The sequence below is a fragment of the Typopeltis vanoorti genome, chromosome 4, assembly GCF_054136105.1.
Source record: "Typopeltis vanoorti isolate ZY-2024b chromosome 4, IOZ_Tvanoo_1.0, whole genome shotgun sequence".
NCBI lineage: Eukaryota > Metazoa > Arthropoda > Arachnida > Uropygi > Thelyphonidae > Typopeltis > Typopeltis vanoorti.
The window spans coordinates 42359112-42378453 of NC_143552.1; the positions used below are offsets into that span (position 1 = coordinate 42359112).

General features: G+C 36.3%; 1 protein-coding gene across 2 annotated transcripts in view; it reads right to left on the minus strand.

Moving 5' to 3' along the window:
- The window catches only part of Zip99C (Zinc transporter Zip99C), a 252260-nt gene that overhangs the window by 147541 nt on the left and 85377 nt on the right, over positions 1 to 19342 (minus strand). For both annotated transcript variants that reach the window (XM_090391764.1, XM_090391763.1), the window contains exon 3: positions 13216 to 13319. In XM_090391764.1, coding sequence (XP_090247890.1) covers positions 13216 to 13319 — 104 coding nt within the window. The remainder of the gene's footprint in view (positions 1 to 13215; positions 13320 to 19342) is intronic.

The window sequence follows — 19342 nt, forward strand, 5'->3', positions numbered from 1 at the left end:
ATTTGGAAAAAAACAAAGATGGGATGCAGAATTTATGCTTGGTGAGAATATATTGTTGGAGGTAGAGGAAATAAGAGATCTGGGGGTGATAGTGGATAAGGATCTAAAATTTAGGGGACATATTGCCAAAATTGTGAAGACAACACAAAGGCTTCTGTTAATGATGCGGGGGACACTGATGTGTAGAAGTAGGGAGATTCTTATTCCGTTGTATAAGGCTTTGATTAGGCCACACATGGACTAGATTTGGTCACCGGGTTTTCAGAAGGATGAAGAGATGTTGGAAAGGGTCCAAAGGTGACTGATTAAGTAGTTTCTGACCTCTGGAATGTCGAGTATGAGGAAAGATTGAGAAAATGTAATTTGCAGAGTCTGGTGGACAGGAGGAAGATGGGGAGATATGATAGAGACCTACAAGTTGGTAAGGGGTTGTTATAGGATCAATGCTGGAGAAGTTATACAGAGAATAGTGGGAGATCAGGGGAGATCCAGAAATCATCCCTGGAAACTGTATAAAGAGGGGTGTTAGAGGCAGGTTTTTTGTGCAGAGTTGTGAATGATTGGAATGCCTTGTCTGAGAGTGTGGTGTCTGCAAGGAGTTTGAGTGTGTTTAAGACACAGTATGATGAGATGTGTGTGTGATAAAAGGACCTCCCAGATGAGTCTTTGACTCCAATGAGGTGTTGGGGTAATAATAATAATAATAATAAAAACTATGCTATTGTGTCATTAGGCTGGTCTAAGTCTAATCAGAAAATGGCAGAAGATAAACATACTCCTAAGATCATACTGATCATATTATCTTCTACCACACATTTCAGTTAGAGGATGGAAGTCTTCAGTCACAAGAGAACTCTGATGTGAATAACAAAAAAAAAGTAAACCTCTGCAGCGATTCTGCAACTATTCAGGTATTCCTTTCTGTTTAACTGTAATGGCAAAAGCAAGCATTAGTCAAAACCTTAAGTTCATTTTTTTTCTTTTAAATTCGTATGGGGTTCCCTCCATTCCTCCACCTTCCCTTATGACTGGTTGAACCCTACTAATAAGTATGGACTTAAGTATGTATTTAATGACTTCAGATCCATGTGTATTCATAGGCCAGTTTGCCTGCTCTGAGGGTAGAAAAACCTGAGTTTCTAGGTGAAAAAACCTTCTATCTCCATATGAGTCCGGCTAACTCACCTTTAGTCGAAAGAAACCAGATAAAGGTTCCTCACATCATCGACAGAAATTGAACCCAGGTCTTTCCGACCACAGGGCTTCGTCTACGACTGAGATACAGAGGCTCTCTTAAGTTCACTGACAGTAGTACACTTTAAGATGATTATGGAAGTAGTATGCTGTATTTCTAGAAAACATTCAGAATGTTCTTTTGACTGTTTGGCACGTAAGAATATGAATGTGTCATGGTGAATACTAAATCAGTAGAATGGACATGAATCATGAGATTTTGTATTTCGCTTGGGACTTGGTGTTAGATGTGTTTGTATATCATCAAACACTGTTTCATCAAAGCATGAATGGTTGAGTGGATAGTATGCATATTCTCTCCAACCAACAGGCTGTGGGTTTGAATCCCACTTAGACATAGATGTTTATGAATATTTTAGGTGGTTGATGAATTTCATTGCCCAGTTTGAAACCACCATGTTTAACAGAGGCCTGAAATTTTTTTTAAAAAAAAAGTTCCATGTTTAGTCACTACAGCAACAAGTTGCTTAGATTATTTCGTCCTTAGCCCACCTATGGTACTAACTAATTAATGTATGACTAATGCAGGTTTACTACCTTTTGTGAGCAGGATTCACAAAAAAAAAAAGGAAAAGGTAGCCTCTCCAATCAAATTACATTACAGTGAACATCATGTATAATTTAACCGATACATGCTAAATTATAATACAATGTGGATTACTTATAAAATATTTTATTCAATGTCATGAATATCTTCAGTATGATTTAAATAACAGAACATTACCACAAATGAAAATGGTGAGAAATTACTAATGATGTAAAGATGGCATCATGAGTTTTAACACAGTCTAACTATAACCCAAGTCCTACCATATTTTCTGTTTTTGTAATACAGTAAAACAGTATTGCATATTTTTGTAATACTGTTTTCCAGAATGACAATAAGTATAGTCCATGAAATCTGTTTATATTTTGACAATATGATAAATCACTGCAAATTTCTGTATCAGTCTTTCCATAAGGAACCTGCTCTTAGATCTTTAGGTTTTTTTTTTTTTTCTCAGTGAACCTGGAAAAACAAAGTGCTATCAATGCAATGGATCTGATAAATATTAAGGTATGACAATGGAAGTAGCTTATGGAGAGGGCAGAAATGTGAGGCCAACAGTTCTTTGTATCTTGATAATGAACTCAAAGGGTCCTTGAACATAAGTGATTGGCCAAACAGTTAACCTTGTCTTCAGCAGTTGAAGTTCCTCTAAATTTGCTTATTTCCTTAATGAAAGTATCATGGAAACCACTTGGCAGAAAAGATTTTTATGTTTTGTTTCTTACTGTAACAATGTCCACATGACAATGTGACATTCATTTAAATGATGAAACAACACCACAAACAGAAATGGCAAGAGATTACTAATGCTGATATGACATCATGAGTTTTAGCACAGCAGCACAATCTAACCATAACTCAGTTCCTAGCAAGTTTTAATAAAACTGGACTTGCACAACAAAGTGTGAGTCATATGAACAAGAGTTCATATAGTACCAGATATGAGATATGCATGATGGTGAAAAAGAGCATGAATCATTGGGGAAGAATAAAGAGATGCAATAAAAGACATGCAATTGTTATTTTCATCTTCCAATTTCAAACTGTGTCCTCTTCAACCACTTAAAAAGAGGCTGCCATTCCTTATGTCTGAGATCCCTTGGACATAAAGGATTATAACATTGTCCAAATTGGAACTGATCTGAAGGAGAGATCTGCTTATCATGCAGATCTGCAGGAAGATAAGTAAAGTTTATATATATATGTGTGCTGATATTGTCTAAATTGTAGATTGAGTGTTGCTGTGAGATATTTGAGTGTGGAACATGGTGTTTGGATAAATTTCTTAAGTGATATTATCATAAATTCATTGTTTTTGTTAGCGCACTGATACAATATGGCAATGAAAGGCAAATCATTGTGTAGGTTGGTGCAGAAGACAAAGTAAATGGGATTTTTCAAAAATGGTACGGTGCCATGAATGAATGAATGTATATATGCAGGGAAAGATGTCGCAGATATTTATGTAGAGAGAGAGAGAAAGAGAGAGAGAGAGACAGACAGAGGATGAATAAGAGAAAAGAAAGTGTGGGTATGTAGAAAATGCAAAAATGTAAATAGTTTAAATATGAGTAGGGAACATGGCATCATAACTAAGACAGCAGTGGAAAATTGTGCAAATGTTCAGAGAGTGTGTGGAAGTGATTGCAAAGAAAAGAGTTTGATGTCTGATTGGCAATCAATGGGTGATAATGACATTGAAAAACAGAGTGAAATAAACAATAAAGTGGGCAATAATAACAGAAAACAGAGTGCAATTAATGATAAGGTTACAAGCAAAGTTGATGCTGAACAAGTGTGTGACTGGCGATAAAATAGCGAGAGCGAATGATGATAAAGAAAAAAAAAGGATGCAAGATTTGAAAGCTGAAGCAAAAGATGAGGTGGTGGAGTGAAATGAAAAGAATTGTATATATGTATGGAAGAGTGAAGAAGATGAAAACAAATGATGTCGGTATGAAAGACCCAGATTGGCGTTGTATGGCAATTCGATTATTAGAGGTGTGGTAAACAGAATATGCACACGGTTTGTTTTCAAGGAGGCAAAATGAAGAGAGTGATTGAAGCTTTGGATATGAGATGTAAAGCAAGCAAGAGTTGGTGGTGATAATAGGAACAAATGACTTGATTGGGAACAAGGAACATGTAAGACTAGATATCAGGAGATTGTTGAGAATGGAAAAAGATAATAGTGTGTTAGGAAAGGTAGTCAGTGTGTTGTCCAGGTATGTGACAGTAACATGATGAGGCAGAGAGCAAGAATTATGAATGAAATGTTAGCGGAAATGCTTGAAGAGAAAGGAGTTTAGCTAGTTTGTTAATATGTGGAATAAGTTTGAAGGGAGAGCTGAACTGTAGAGTAATAGACTGCATTTGAATGGTTTTAGTGCAAGTCATTTGGAGAGACTGCTACTGGAAGGAAGAGTAATGAGTGCAGAGAATGAATTTGATCAAGTAAGAAGCAATGGTGTGTATGAATGAAGAAGTGGGTAGCATGAATGTAGAGAATGAGAGAACAATGAGAGAATGTGCAAGACAAACAGGGAGACTCAGGGTGGACAGGGAAACACACACACACACAGCATGAGAAAGGTTGATGCTCCAAGAGGATGTGAATACATGTGTTTACAAAAAAGGGAAGGGGGATGCAGAGAAAAACAGTTGAATTTGAAGAAGGTTCTGGGATGAGAAAGGAGAAAAAGAAATGGCTCAAGGAAGGCGTGAAGAAACATATAAGTGGTATCAGCAAAACTTAGAGATTCAAGAATGAACTGTTACGTTTGTATATGAATGTTATGAGTATCAGAAACAAGAGAAATTAAATGGTTTCACTGATTGAGTTCGTTCACCAAAAAATTGTTGGAATAATTGAGACATGGTTGGATGAGGATGACATTTTATCAGAAATAGAGATGGAAGAGTATGATATATTTTATGAAGGTAAAAAGGGAAGTGAGTCAATTTCTTACTACCAAGAAGCTTCTCATAATCACCAACCAACTTTCTCATAATCACCAACACAGCTTTCAGTTATGGCATTTCATGCCATAACTGAAAGCTGTGGGCATGGAATGAGGAGTTGGTGGAAGGGAGATCAATGCAACTTGGGTGATATTCAAGATATTCAAGTTCCACAAAGCTGGCAATTATGAAAACCTCAGGAGAGAGCTTGCAGCTGTCACATGGAATGAGGAGTTGGATTATACTGATATCAATGCTGCTCTTGGATGATGTTCAAGAATTATTTAGTAGAAGCAATGTCTAAATGTATTCCAAAAGTCAGAAGGTTAATAAGGTAGTTATGAAATGGATGAATGAAAAGATTAAGCATGCAATACAGAGAAAAAAAGGCATTATGGAGGCAACATAAGAGGAGCAATAATAATTAATTCCATGAGGAATGCAAAGAACAGGCAAGGAGAGTAACTCAGTTGTTAAGGGCAGCAAAAGTTCAGTATGAGCAGCAGTTAGCTAATGGAGCCAAAAAGAATCCTAGGGAGTTCTTTTGATATGTAGCAGTAAAGAAGAAAAAGAAAAAAAAAAGAACGATATAGTAGGATGGCAATGAGTGGAGAAAATGGTATAAGAATAACTGCTTCAGAGGATATATATAGTTGAGATATTTAATGAGCAGTTCATAAGGGTCTTTCATCCTTGTGAATGTGACATCGTGGAGTATTTGAGAGCAGTGGACGGTATGCAGGAGAGACTGACTGTGACTGAGGAAGAGATATATGGGGAATTAAGCAAACTTGATATTAATAAGGCTGAGGGACTTGATGATATATCACTGCATATTTTGAAGGAACGTGCCAGGAAGTTGACATCAGCCTTGACATATTTGTTTAATGTGAGTCTTACATTGGGTCAAATTCCAAAGGAGTGGAAGGAAGGCAAGATTGTACCACTTGATAAAGGAGGTAACATAACTCAAGCATCAAATTATAGGCCAATCTGTGTGTCAAGTGGTGTGGTTAAGGTGTTGGAGAGGCTGGTGAGAATCAAAATCCAGAATTGGGTTGAAAATAATGGTGTTATCTTTGATGGACAGCACAGATTTTCTAAAGGATGTTTTAGTAATCTACTTACTTATTACAATAAGGTGACAGCAGCACCATTGGATGTGAGAGATGGATACACAGTAGTACTTAGACTTTGCAAGGCCTTTTGATAGATTACCCCATGATAAGTAGATAGTCAAACTAGACTGGATGAGGTTGGATATTAGACTAGTGTACTGGATTGGAGACTGGCTGCCTGATACATATCAACAAGTTGTATATGGAGGAGCAATATCAGAAAAGAGGAAAGTCATTAGTGTTGTGCTTCAGGGGTCTGTTTTTTAGGGTCATTGCTATTTAACCAGTATGATGATGATATTGAAGAAGATTTGAATAGGGATATTTAGTTGTTTGCAAATTATGCAAAGTTGGGATGAACTATGAGGAGAAGTGCAAATGTTGAGACCTTACAAAAAGACTTCAACAGACTGATATATTGGCAGAGGTGGAGGAAATAATAGATTGGTGATAGTGGATAAGGATCTAAAATTTAAAAGATACACTACGAAAATTGTAAGCACAACACAATGAATTCAGGCAATGATGCAGAGGATACCGACTTGTAGAAGTAAGGAGATTCTGGTTACATTGTACGAGGGCAGGTTCTGAAAAGTTCTCGGCCTAGGCCATAGATGGCAACACTGTCAGCAAGATTTTCTTTTTCTAAGTTGGTATATCTGTCATAAGCATCCATATGAAATTGCAAATCATTCTATCAAGTAGTTTTTTTATACAGCTGTCTGAAGCAAAAGTGTAGTCTGTATCCTTTGCAATGGATAAAATTGAGTATCGTGCAGTTATAAAATTCTTCGCAAAAGAAGGTTTAACGCCAAAAGAAATTCATTCGAAGTTCATAAACATTTATGGGTGACAATGTGCTCTTCTCCTTCGTTTTCAACAATTAGGAAATGGGCTGCCGAGTTTAAACATGGCAGTAGCCTTGAAGATGAACTACATGAAGGACGTCCAAAAACTGTAACAACACCAGAAATCATTGATCAAGTGCACGATATGGTATTGGATGACTGGCGAGTCAAAGTGCATGAAATTGCTGAGACTCTAGGCCAGTGGTTCTCAAACTTTTTGAAGTCAGGGTGCATTTAAAATCCTACAAATAATTGTAGGCGCACTATATACAAATTTCTGAGAAATATGTTATAATAATTAAGTCAAATATTACAGAAAAAAAATAATGCGATAAAAAAAAAATAAAATGAAACATAACCTTAAATTTATTCATTCTTGTGTTTATGAGAAACATGAGCCTGATGTGTCCTAGCGATTGCTTCAATGTTTGGGCATATATTTGAAAGGCAAACTCATTTCCTCATCAATACATTGAAGAGTTCCTCTCTTTTTACACTTAATTGTGGTGAGGGTAGAAAATCCTAATTCACATAAATATGATGTTGAAAATTGTAGTAAAATGTTCAAAGCTTTTTTAGATATTGACACATATTCTTCTTTTATAGAAATCCAAAAGGCCTCAAGAGACAATTCCTTATGTTTAATCATCAATCCACGATCAGTGGATATAGCTGCCACTTCTTCTTCTTATTATTATTACGGGTATCTCCATGGAGTCAGTAGACTCATCGCGGGAGACCCAAGCTAGCAAAACAATATCTGTCATATCTCTTCTTGAATTCATTTACAGATGAAGAGCTCACAACAAAGTCAGGCAATGAATTCCACTCATTCACCACCCTCCAGGCAAAAAACCTTGTTCTGACACCTTTGTTAACCACACTCTTCTTTAATTTCCAGAGATGACCTCTTGTTCTTCCATCACTATCACACAGCTGAAACATTTCCCCTGCATCAATCCTATAAAAACCTTTTAGTAATTTGAATGTTTCTATCATATCCCCTCTTCTTCGCCTATCAACCAATCTCTGCAATCCACAAGCTCTCAATCTATCAATGTAGGGAGCATTTTTTATATCACTCACCAACTTGGTCACTCTTCTCTGAACCCTCTCCACAGCCTCCTCATCTCCAAGGAATCCAGGTGACCAGACCTGAGCACAGTAATCCAAATGTGGAAGTATCAATGCTTTATAAAGGGGAATAATAACCTCTTTATCTCTGGATGTCAGTGTGTTCCTCAACAACCAAGTAATCCTATGTGCAATCTTGGACACCTTAGCAATGTGTCCTCTGAACTTCATCTCCTTATCTACCAATACCCCTAAGTCCCTAGCCTCATCAATCTCTTGGAGTACCTTTCCATCGATGTAGTACACAGCTGGTAATCTTTTAATCCCAAAATGCAAGACTTTACACTTTTCCACATTGAACTGACATCCATTTTCTTTTGCCCATTTTACCAGCTTATTTAAATCCTCCTGCAAACTTTCAACATCAGCTTGATTTTTTTATTGCACTACACAACTTTGCATCATCAGCAAACAACTGAATATCTCCCTTTAAGCCGTTTCCTATATCATTTATATACAAATTAAACAACATTGGCCCAAGCACAGAGCCCTGAGGCACACCACTGGTCACCTGCCTCATTCTGGACTCGGCTCCTCCATACACCACCTTATGGTATCTCTCCCTGAGCCATTCTCCTATCCATATCACCAATTTAATATCCATTCCCATCTGCTCCAATTTGCGTAACAGTGTTCTATGGGGTATCCTGTCAAAAGCCTTAGCAAAATCCAGAAGTACCACTGTGTAGCCAGTTCCTTTGTCCAACTCTGATGTTATTCTATTATGGATAGTTAATAGATTGCTAAGGCAGGATCTACCTTTAACAAAACCATGTTGGCCTCTATAGAGTATCATATCCTGATCCACCCATTCTTGAATTTTGTCTTTAACCAACTTTTCCAATACTTTTACCACTACTCCTGAGATGGTGATTGGTCTGTAATTCAATACTGCAGTTTTAGAGCCACCCTTATGCAAAGGAACCACTTTGCCTAACTTCCACTCCCTAGGGACCATACCCGAGTTCAAACTTAAATTAAATATCCAGGTAAGAGGGGTTGACAATTCATTTGCACATTCACGCAACACCCGAGCTGATATTCCATCTAAGTCTACCGCAGTGTTTGCATTTAAGTTTCGCAATATATTTAATACCTCTGTTATATTTAATACCTCTTCTGTTAATGTTAAACCAAAATCACTTGAAGTTTCCATAAATGGGTTTCTAATCCAATTGTATTGTTCAGTGTTAAGTGATGGAAAATAAGAACTCAATTTTTCTTCTAAACTTGTTAAATGTTCAACTATTATTGGAAGTGTTTCATTTATGCAAGTGTTACTTACCAATGGAAACATTTCCAAATTACCTTCAATAGCTTTTCTTTTCCAAATCTGTAGTTTTCTCTGAAATGCTTTCATTTTGTTAGTGGATGTGAGAATATTTTCTTCTTTCCCTTGCATGCTAGTATTCGAAATATTGAGCTGCTGAAATATATTGGCCAAATACAGTAACCTGCAATCCAAAATTCGCACCGAAGGAGGTTACAAAAATGTAATTGTTTCATCTCTTCAAAAAACGCAAGAAGTTTTTGTCGTAGCTCGTGTACATGGGTAAGTACTTTCCCCCTTGACAGCCACCTCACCTCAGTGTGTAAAAGCAGCCATCTGTGTTGTGAATCCATATTGATACAAAGCTTTTCGACTAAACGCGATTTGACAGGTCTTGTTTTAATAAAGTTTACCATTTGAAAAACTTGACCTAAAACTTCTCTTAATTTTTCTCCCAATGTTTTTGCCATCAAGGCCTCCCTATGAAGAAAGCAGTGAGTTACGATAACATTCTCATTTTGTTTTTTTACAAAAGATATAAAGCCCTTAACACAGCCTACCATGGAAGGGTCTCCATCTGTACAAATGCCTACACACGACTTCCATGTTAACTGCCATTTATCAAGATAGCTATTCAAAATGTTAAAAACATCCTCACCTTTTGTAGACACACTTAATTCTTTGCAAAAAAGAAACTGATTTACTATTTCATCTTCATTAATAAAATGGATGAATGCTAAGAGTTGCGCCTTGTTGGTAATGTCTGTTGACTCATCAACTTGCAATGCAAAATTTGAATACTGAAGTTTATTACTGCATACATTTTTCTCGATATCAGAAGACATTTCTATAATACGCCTGTGAACTGTATCGTTGGACAGAGGAATATTGCTAATTTTCATTACTGCTTCATTTCCAAGCATTGTCATCACCATTTTTTTGCATGCAGGCAAAATAAGTGACTCACCCAAAGTATGATCTTTCATATTTTTTGCTATCAGTTCTGAGACTTGATAAGAAGCGATTTGAGCTTTATCAGAAACAGTTATTATACTTTTAAAAGAATTTGCCGCTTTTGTTTGCTGTTCAGACAATCTCTTGAAAAAACTTACAGATTTATCTTGTAAATTAGAGTGTATAGTTTTAAAATGTTTACTCAATTTACTAGGAAGCAATGATTCATTTGCCATTTTACATCCACATACTAAACATAGCGGCAAAGGATGATCTTCACTTCCGGTCCAAGTGAAAGCAAAGCTTAAATAACTTTCATTATATTTGCGAGTGGGCTGCGATTTTGCTTTCTTACCTGCACTTAACTTTTGCTCACTTCCAGAATCTCATTCTTCAATATCACGCTTCTTTTTGAGAAATCTATCCATTTTATTTGGGTGTATTTATCTGAAAATAAGTAATATGCACATAACATCCACTTCCAACACTTTTAAAATAAGTAATATACACAACAAGAATAAACCATATTCTTGTTCTCTTTGCAAGGAAAACCGCTGTTAATTAACATAATAATGATGTGTTGACAAAAAGAGAGGTATATCCGTAATGAAAAGGTATAATAGAGTAACTATATTTATTTCTCTAGAATACCACAGGGTGCACCCTTTGAGAACCACTGCTCTAGGCATTTCAAAAGAACGCATAGGATATATTTTGCATGAAGAATTGCAAATGAAAAAGGTTTGCACAAGATGGGTGTCATGCTTGCTCACAGCAGATCAAAAATGCATTCGCATGAAAATCTCTGAAAAGTGCTTGGAGCATTTTTAACAAGAATAAAACTGATTTTGTGCATCAATTTATTACTGTGGATGAGACTTGGGATTCACCATTACACACCAGAATCCAAACAGCAGTCAAAACAGTGGACAGAAGCCAGTTGTTCAGCGCCAAAGAAGACAAAGTCAGTTCCACCAGAAGAAAGGGTCATGGCATCGGTGATTTGGGATGCTAAAGGCATTTTGAGAAATCTATCCATTTTATTTGGGTGTATTTATCTGAAAATAAGTAATATGCACATAACATCCACTTCCAACACTTTTAAAATAAGTAATATACACAACAAGAATAAACCATATTCTTGTTCTCTTTGCAAGGAAAACCGCTGTTAATTTGTGAGAAAAGACCCAGTTGGCAGAAGAAAAATATCATCTTTTATCAGGACAATGCACATGTCCACAAAGATGTTTTGGCAATGGGAAAATTAAGGTATCTGCGCTATGAATTGTTGGAGCATCCACCCTATTCCCCAGATTTGGCACCCTCTGACTTCTATCTCTTCCCAAAATTAAAACTCTTCCTTGCTGGTCAGCATTTTTCTTCGAATCGAGGTGATTGCAGCTATAGAGGGGTATTTTGCAGATCTTACTGAGAACCATTACAGGGACAGGATTATGGTGCTGGAACATCGCTTTAATAAATGTATTAATCTTAAGGGAGATTATGTTGAAAAATAAAAATAATTTAAAAATTATAAATTCGTTTTTTTGTTGTTAGGCCGACAACTTTTCAGATCACCCTCATATAAGACTCTGATTAGGCCATATATATATATATATATATATATATATATATGGAACTACTGTACACAGATTTGATCACCTGGTTTTCAAAAGGATGAAGAGATGTTGGAGAGGATCCAGAGGTGACTGACTAAAATAGTTTCAGATCTCTAGAATGTTGACTATGAAAAAAGGTTGAGACGATACATTTGCAATGTCTAGTGGACAGGAGGAAGCGAGATGATATAATAGAGGTACAAGTTGGTAAGGGATTGTTATAGGATTAATGTTAGAGGATTTTCCATAGAGTCATCCTTGGAAGCTGTATAAGGAGTTGTGAGCAAGGGAGTGAGAAGCAGTTCTTTTACATGGAGCGTTGTGAATGATTGGAATGCACTGACTGTGAGCATGGTGTTTGCAGAGAAATTGAATGTGTTTAAGGCACAGTATGATGAGCTGTGTGACTTCCTAGATGAGTCTTTGACTCCATGGGGGGGGGTCTTAGGGTAATAATAAAATAATTAACATTTCTTAATATTAATTTAAATTTTTTTTTTTTTTTTTTTTTTTTTTTTTTTTACTAAACCTGCTAGATCCTCTTCTGTCATTTATATTTGTGTTACTGTTTCACTTCATCTGCTAGGACAGATATGAGAATGACAGTAAGTGAACTGGAGGTGCTTTAGGATATTACAAAATGTCAATTTGAATACTGCTATAGGATTCAATGTAATATGAGTCCCTGTGTTATGAGACGTGCTAGAAAACTGACATTGCCTCTGATCAGGCAGTTTAATTCAAATCTCAGTTCTGGCAGGGGTCCAAAGAATCGGGAAAGACGACAAAATAGATCCATTACACAGCACATTTTAAATCAATCAGAATCTCAAGAGTGTTAAGACTTGAGTCCAGAATTGGACTCAAGTCTTAACAAGAATCTCGAAGTCTTAACATGAATTCTTGATATGAAAATATCATATCAAGAATATGATATTTTCTGGTTATAGCTTGGCTTGGTGAAGGTATGTCTTGCCTTAGTAATTTTTTTACTCTGTTTTTATTATGGTTGAGACATATTTTTACAAAAATAGTATTTTTGTAAAAACTGATTATTCTGGTAAACCTGGCTTGCATATTTTTTGTCAGAAATTTGAATGAGATGTTTGTGTCAAATAATTATTTTAAGGTGTATTTATTTCATCTTGTCTTTTTAATTGGTGTAAGGTTTTGTCTGTTTGTTTTATTATATGTGAGATAGGATCTATTGATATTTCTTGGTATGTTAATAAATTTCCTAGGCTTCCCTGTTTACTTGTTTTCTTTGCTTTTGTATGTTTAAGAAAGTATAGCTGAGATAAGCCATGTTAATCTTCTCATCTCCTTACATATGCACTTTGAGAAAATCTGTCGGTAAGAGGAAAAAGATATTTGAATTATAAGTCAAAGTAATATCACATAACTACTCTACCTATGCAAATATAGCAAAATACAGCACTTCATTCCAAAATTCATTTTATTAGAGCAAACAAATCAACAAATGTAATTAAAACTTAATAGGCCTTACCAAATGTTCTGATGCAGCGAACATCATCTGCACAATAACAAAGGTAAACATACCAACTAATATCCATATTCCTAGGAGCAAATGGGCTGTATACCTGTCTGTTTCTAATGCAAGAGAAAAAAAATAATAGGGCATATGTATGCATTTCATTATTTTAATTGCATTATAAAAGAGAATTGTATTCATTACTAAATGTCAGGATAATCTTCTTGAATGGCAAGCATTATCAAGCACAGTGATGTGATCAAAATAGAGAACTGAAAAATGAAATTTATTTGTGCTTATAGTTCCAAAGAGAGTTCTATTAAAGAGTGAAGGAATTTTTTGAGTTATCAGAGAAAGTAGCTAATATAAAGCCTTGTGGATGTGGTGTTGATGTTGTTGTTGTAGACATGGTCATCCAGAATGCTAGGCCAGCTGAAGAAAGACTGTTTCATTCTAGCTGCCTACTAGTTGCCTACTTTCCTACTACTAGGAACTTTCTCTAAGTTCTTCAATCTATTCCTGAGTTAACTGATCCCCAACAAAAGTACGTAGAGTTTTTGATCCTGAAAATTTGTCTTTAATCCCACAACTCAAGAAAATTGATAACAGAATCTACATTGTTTCAGACAATAACATATATTGTTAGGGATTGTGGCAGCTGTCTGCTGTATTCTTCTCAATGGATGCCAAATAAATCAATAACAGTCTTGGGCTAACGTCTGCGCGGTTAGCCTAGTGGCTATGTGCTTCGCAACCATATGCCTGGGGAAGGAGTGTCCTAGGTTCGATTCCCGTCGGTGACGTGAGGAGCTGAAGGATCTTCCTCAGCCATAGCCAAGTTAGCCAGTCTTGGGCGTGGACAGCAGGGTTTTTTCCCCAGTTTATTCTGGGGTTTTTCATCCCGCAAAGCAGGCAAACTGGCCTTGAGAACTCAACACTACAGGCCATAGGATACACCAGGGTATAAGGCTGACCACCTTATACTGTAAACGGAGTGAGGTCCGATGATCAATGGCCCCTCGACACCGCACGGTAAAAGAGGGTATAAGGAAGATGATGATGATGATGATGATGGTCTTGGGCTAACTATCTATGATTATCAATGGGTGGAGATTGGCGGTCTCCCTCCCATAGTTTTCAAAAGTTAGAGCTAAATAGCTTTGTGTATTTCTTTTGCTGAATAAAAGGTACTAGCAGATTTATATATTTATAGCTGACGTAAAGTAAAATGAAAAGTTGAAGATCTAAACAGTAGAGTAGGAAATGAGTACTAGACATATAGGAAATGCTTTAGAAAAATCACCATCATCATCAAATTCCTGATATGCACTCTCAAGTGGTGTACAGGATAAGATAGTACTACATGAAAAATTTACATCAAAAAATTCCAGCATTATAAGGAAAGTGTAAACAAGGGAGTGGGAAGCATATTTTTGCATACAGAGTTGTGAATGACTGGAATGCCTTGCATGAGATTATGATGTCTACAGAGAAATTGAATGTGTTTAAGGCACAGTATGATGAGCTGTGTGTATGACAAAGGGACTTTACCATATCAATCCACCTATATCTTGATCTTCTTCTGGGTATTTTTCCTGCCAACCTAGCAGAGAACACTTGTTCTGCTGATCTTTCCTCTCCCATTCTGTTTAAGTGACCATACTATCTGAGATTAGCTCTGCCAACACATTCTTGGATGCTAAGAATATCAAGTTCTTTCCTAATTTCCTCATTTTTAATATGATATTGCCAATGATACCATCTGTTCATGCCCTAAATTTTCTCAGGACTCTCATATCTGTGGTCTCCAGTCTTTGGTCAAGTGTTTTATTTCTAACCCAGTTCTCAGACTCATAAGTTAAAATTGGTTTGCACACTGTCTTGTATACAGCTTATTTAGTGTTTTGACTAATTTCTCTCTTATTCCATATAAATTTATTCGGTTGACTTCCTACCATACCAGCTTTGTTGATTCTGTTGTCTATTTCCATATTTAATTTACCATCTTCACTAAAAATTGTGCCTAAGTAGCTGAAATGTTTACTTCATCAAAAAATAAATTTAAATTTATTTTTTGATGAAGTAAAAAAATAAAATAAATAATAAATGGGGAAACCTGTAAAACTTGTTCTACAGGTTTCCCCATTCACAATGCAGGTGATATTTTCAATGCTTCTGCCTATTTTCATTGTCTTGTCTTGTTATTGCTGACCTTCATACCATATCTATTACAACAGTTATTCAATTTAGTCAGGGAATCTTGCAGACTTGTAGCGGATTTATTTAGAAGTATAACATCATCTGCATTAAATGTTATACTTCTAAATAAATCCGCTACAAGTCTGATATTGGATATTAAACCCGATATCTAATTTTGATATCAGGTTTAATACCACTTTCCTTCATAATGCAATCCATATAGATAATGTATATCCTTGTCTGACACCAGATTTAACATTAAACCATCTTCCTATACTTCCTTAAATTTTAACTGCTGACTTAAAGCTTGAATAAAGACTAAGTATTGCTTGATATAATGTCCCACTGACACCATATAACTGCAGAGTTTTGAATAGCTTCTCTCTTGGCACCTTGTCATATGCCTTTTCCAGATAAACAAAACTTAAATACAGATCTTTGTTATATTCCCATGATTTCTCAACTATTTGTCATAAAGTGAAAACCTGATTCTGACAGCCTCTATTTGGCCTGAATCCAGCTCGTTCTTAACCAAGCTTCTCTTCCACAATCCTTCTCAACCGTTTCTCAAATATAGTGGCATAAATCTTACCAGGAACACTCGGCAGAGAAATACCTCTATAATTCTCACATTCAGTTTTATTTCCCTTATTATATATGGGTGCTATGAGAGCTCTATGCAATCATCTAGAATTCATCCCTCTGTCCAGGCTTTCTGAACTATTTAGTGCAGCTACTGTAAGACTTTTATACCTCTATACTTGAGCATTTCTGGTCAAATATCATCTACTTCAGCTACCTTTCCACATTTCAGGCTTTTGATGGCTTTTTCTACTTTAAGTATGGATATGTATTCATTGGACTGTCACTGATTATTTCACTTAGCAATTTTTCGAAGTAATTACCCCATACTTCAAGGACATCTTTTTCTTCAGTTTTCATATCACATTTATCATCTCTAATTCCTTACAGAGCTCCTTACCCCATTTCTGAGCTTTATCAACAGCCTCCAGAATATTTTGCCATGTTCTTGATATTTATTTTCTATGTTCTTACCAAAGTCTTCTCATGACTTTTGTTTAGCTAGTTTTACATAGTGTTTAGCTTTCTTACATTTGTCTCTATATTCTCTAAGAGCACAAGCTGACTTATTTCCCAAGAACTGCTGATATGCTTTTTTAAAGACCTTCCTCCCGTGGAGTTCTGATTTTTCTATTTTTGCAGAGAACCTCACCACGCGGCTCTCTGGCTGAATCAATGTTTCTTCAGGACTTGCAGTGAATCTCCAAGGTTTGGTTCCTGTTCTCAAACTCTTTTCATTTTTCCTTGAATAATGTTTGTGTATTTTAGTTTATAGTTCACATCTAAGAGCTTCTCAACTTTTACATGTTCTTCTTTTTTAGTGTGAAATTCAAATTTATCCTGCTCAAGACTAAATGGTGATCACTTCCAATTTCAAATCCTCTGCATACTCCAGTGTCCTGCACAGTGAGAAAACATCACTATGAACAATAACATAGTTAATGATACTTCTTATTACTTGCCTCTTCTCTCCATGTGAATTTTGCACATTTTTAGGTTGGAACCTTATATTAGTAATAACCAGTCCGTATCCTGGGCAGAAATCCAACAGGTATTTGCCATTATTATTAGCTTTGCTCTTTTCTCCAACCCAAATATTTCTGTATGTCTGCCAATCATTTCCTATTCTGCTATTTGGCTCTCCAACAAGGACCATCTTTTCATTTTTCATTGCATCAATTGCTTTCTCTAAAGCCTCAAAAACTTCCTCCACTTCTACTCTAGTAAAACCCCCTCTATGGGACCATAGGCACAAATAAGTCTCATTGTCCAGTTCCCCATTCTGATATTTGTCCACATCACTCTACGTGAAATTGCCTGCCATTCAAGAAGATTAGCCTTGTATTTAGTGTTGAATACTATGGCTACTCTGTTAAATCTTGAACGAAAGGTTTAAATTGTCATAAATGTTTTATGACATTTTAACTAGGATACAAATAAATTTTCCTAAAGATTTAACTAGGATACAAATAAATTTTCCTAAAGAAGTACTTGTATATAGGTATAAATGAAATTATAAATAATGTATTAGTTCTTTGTTTTGTAAATTCCGCTCTTTTGCTATATTGTTAACTCTCCTATGTAAAACCGAATGGAATCAGATTTTTGTGAGAATTATATTCGAACAGGAAGGGTTAGATCGAAGTTCACATTGAAGTAATTGGCTTAAAGACATAACCCGAGGTAGTCGCGAGGTGCACGCAAGACATCCACGTGGAGAACATATCGAGGAGCAGATAGTACCGAGTGCAAGGGGCTTAGGTGCTGAGCAGAATCAGTGACATAGGGGAAGAGCAGAAACATGGGGGTATAAGAAGCTTAGCAGCGCAGGCTTGAGGCTCTTTTTTCTCTTCATCTCCCTTTGGATTTTGGGTACCGGTAGAAGTGGCACGAGCAGTTGAGAAGGACAATGGTCAGCGGCAGCTAAGCAACCAGGTGGCTGTCCAGTCCAGGCATATCTACGGTACAGCTAGACAGTCAGCGAGAACCGAAGCTTCATGCCGAATCACGAGGACCTGTCCAGGCAGAGCAGTCTCGCTCACATCGGCAAGAGGGTGATTCATGAACGTAGTCACTAGAGGGTCATATCCAATGACAACAGGCCATAACAAGCCACGTGCTCACAAAGGACTGATCGGGAGAAGATACCAGCACGAACCAGATGGTCGGTAATGTAAAATCTTTCTAGTTCCATTGTATTCTGAACTATGCTGAAGTGCAGCAAAGTGCTGATATATTATGTGATAGGACTTGATAATTAGTAACAGGACTCTAGTACTTAACCTATCGATAAATTACTGTAACTCTAAATGTGCATAGTAGTAAAGTTTGACATTGAATTTTTGAGGTATGCCATTGTCTGTTAGCCTTAGATGAATGAGATAATCGCTAGCTTAATTGTGTTACATGAGTAGAAGCAGGACAACTTAAATTTGATATTGTCTCATAATGTAATGTATTGATTGTAATTCTATTTTGTCTAGTTAATAATTGTTAGGTGCAAGTGCAATTCAGTTTAGTTAAGTGAACTTTTGATAAATGTACATCGAGCTAAAGAATGAATAAACATTCATGTTTTCTCTACCTTATAAAGTTGCCTGATCTCTATAATCAATGCACCACTCACTAAAATCAGAACCTGTACAAATTCAAACGCAGGAGGATTGGCTACAACTGCATGTAGAATAAGTTTGTTAAGGATTTATAATTGGGATTGCTGTTTGCTAGATTCTAGAATCATAAAATAGTCTGTGTGTTAACTCCATGACAAGGAGATTTCTTTTGCATAGGAAATAAGATGGCGCAGCATTATCAAACAAATTTTTCTTAATTCTGAAAGGGAATTAATTCTGGATTTTGCATTCAAAGAGGCTTGACTCTAGCCCGAGACAGACTCTTTGTCTGCTGAGCTTTGCACTCATAACCAACCGAGGGAATGGCCACCAAAGGGAGAGGATTTAGCTAAAGCAGATTATAGTAGCAGAGGGGTCATGGATAGATAAATTACTGTGTTTGTAGGTACTTCTAACTATTTTCGAATGGAGTTGAGTAAGGATAAGGGAGAGGATTTCTAGCATACCATGAAACACTAAAAAGTTAGGAAACAAATAATAATAGCAAAAACTAACAGCTCCTTGTTTTCCTTGATCGTCATTGCCTGAATATAACATTTAGTATTTATTGCTCAGAAAGATCTCACCAGTTTTTGTCTTTTTTGTTTGCATTCACCCCTATTATTTCGATCTGGTATTTATCCAATTCCTCGGCTAGCTCCATTTCTTTGCTATTTAGGCTTCTTATGTTGATAGTACTGATCCTTGAACTCTTATGATATTGAGTTGGAGTGTGTTTTAGGATTTGT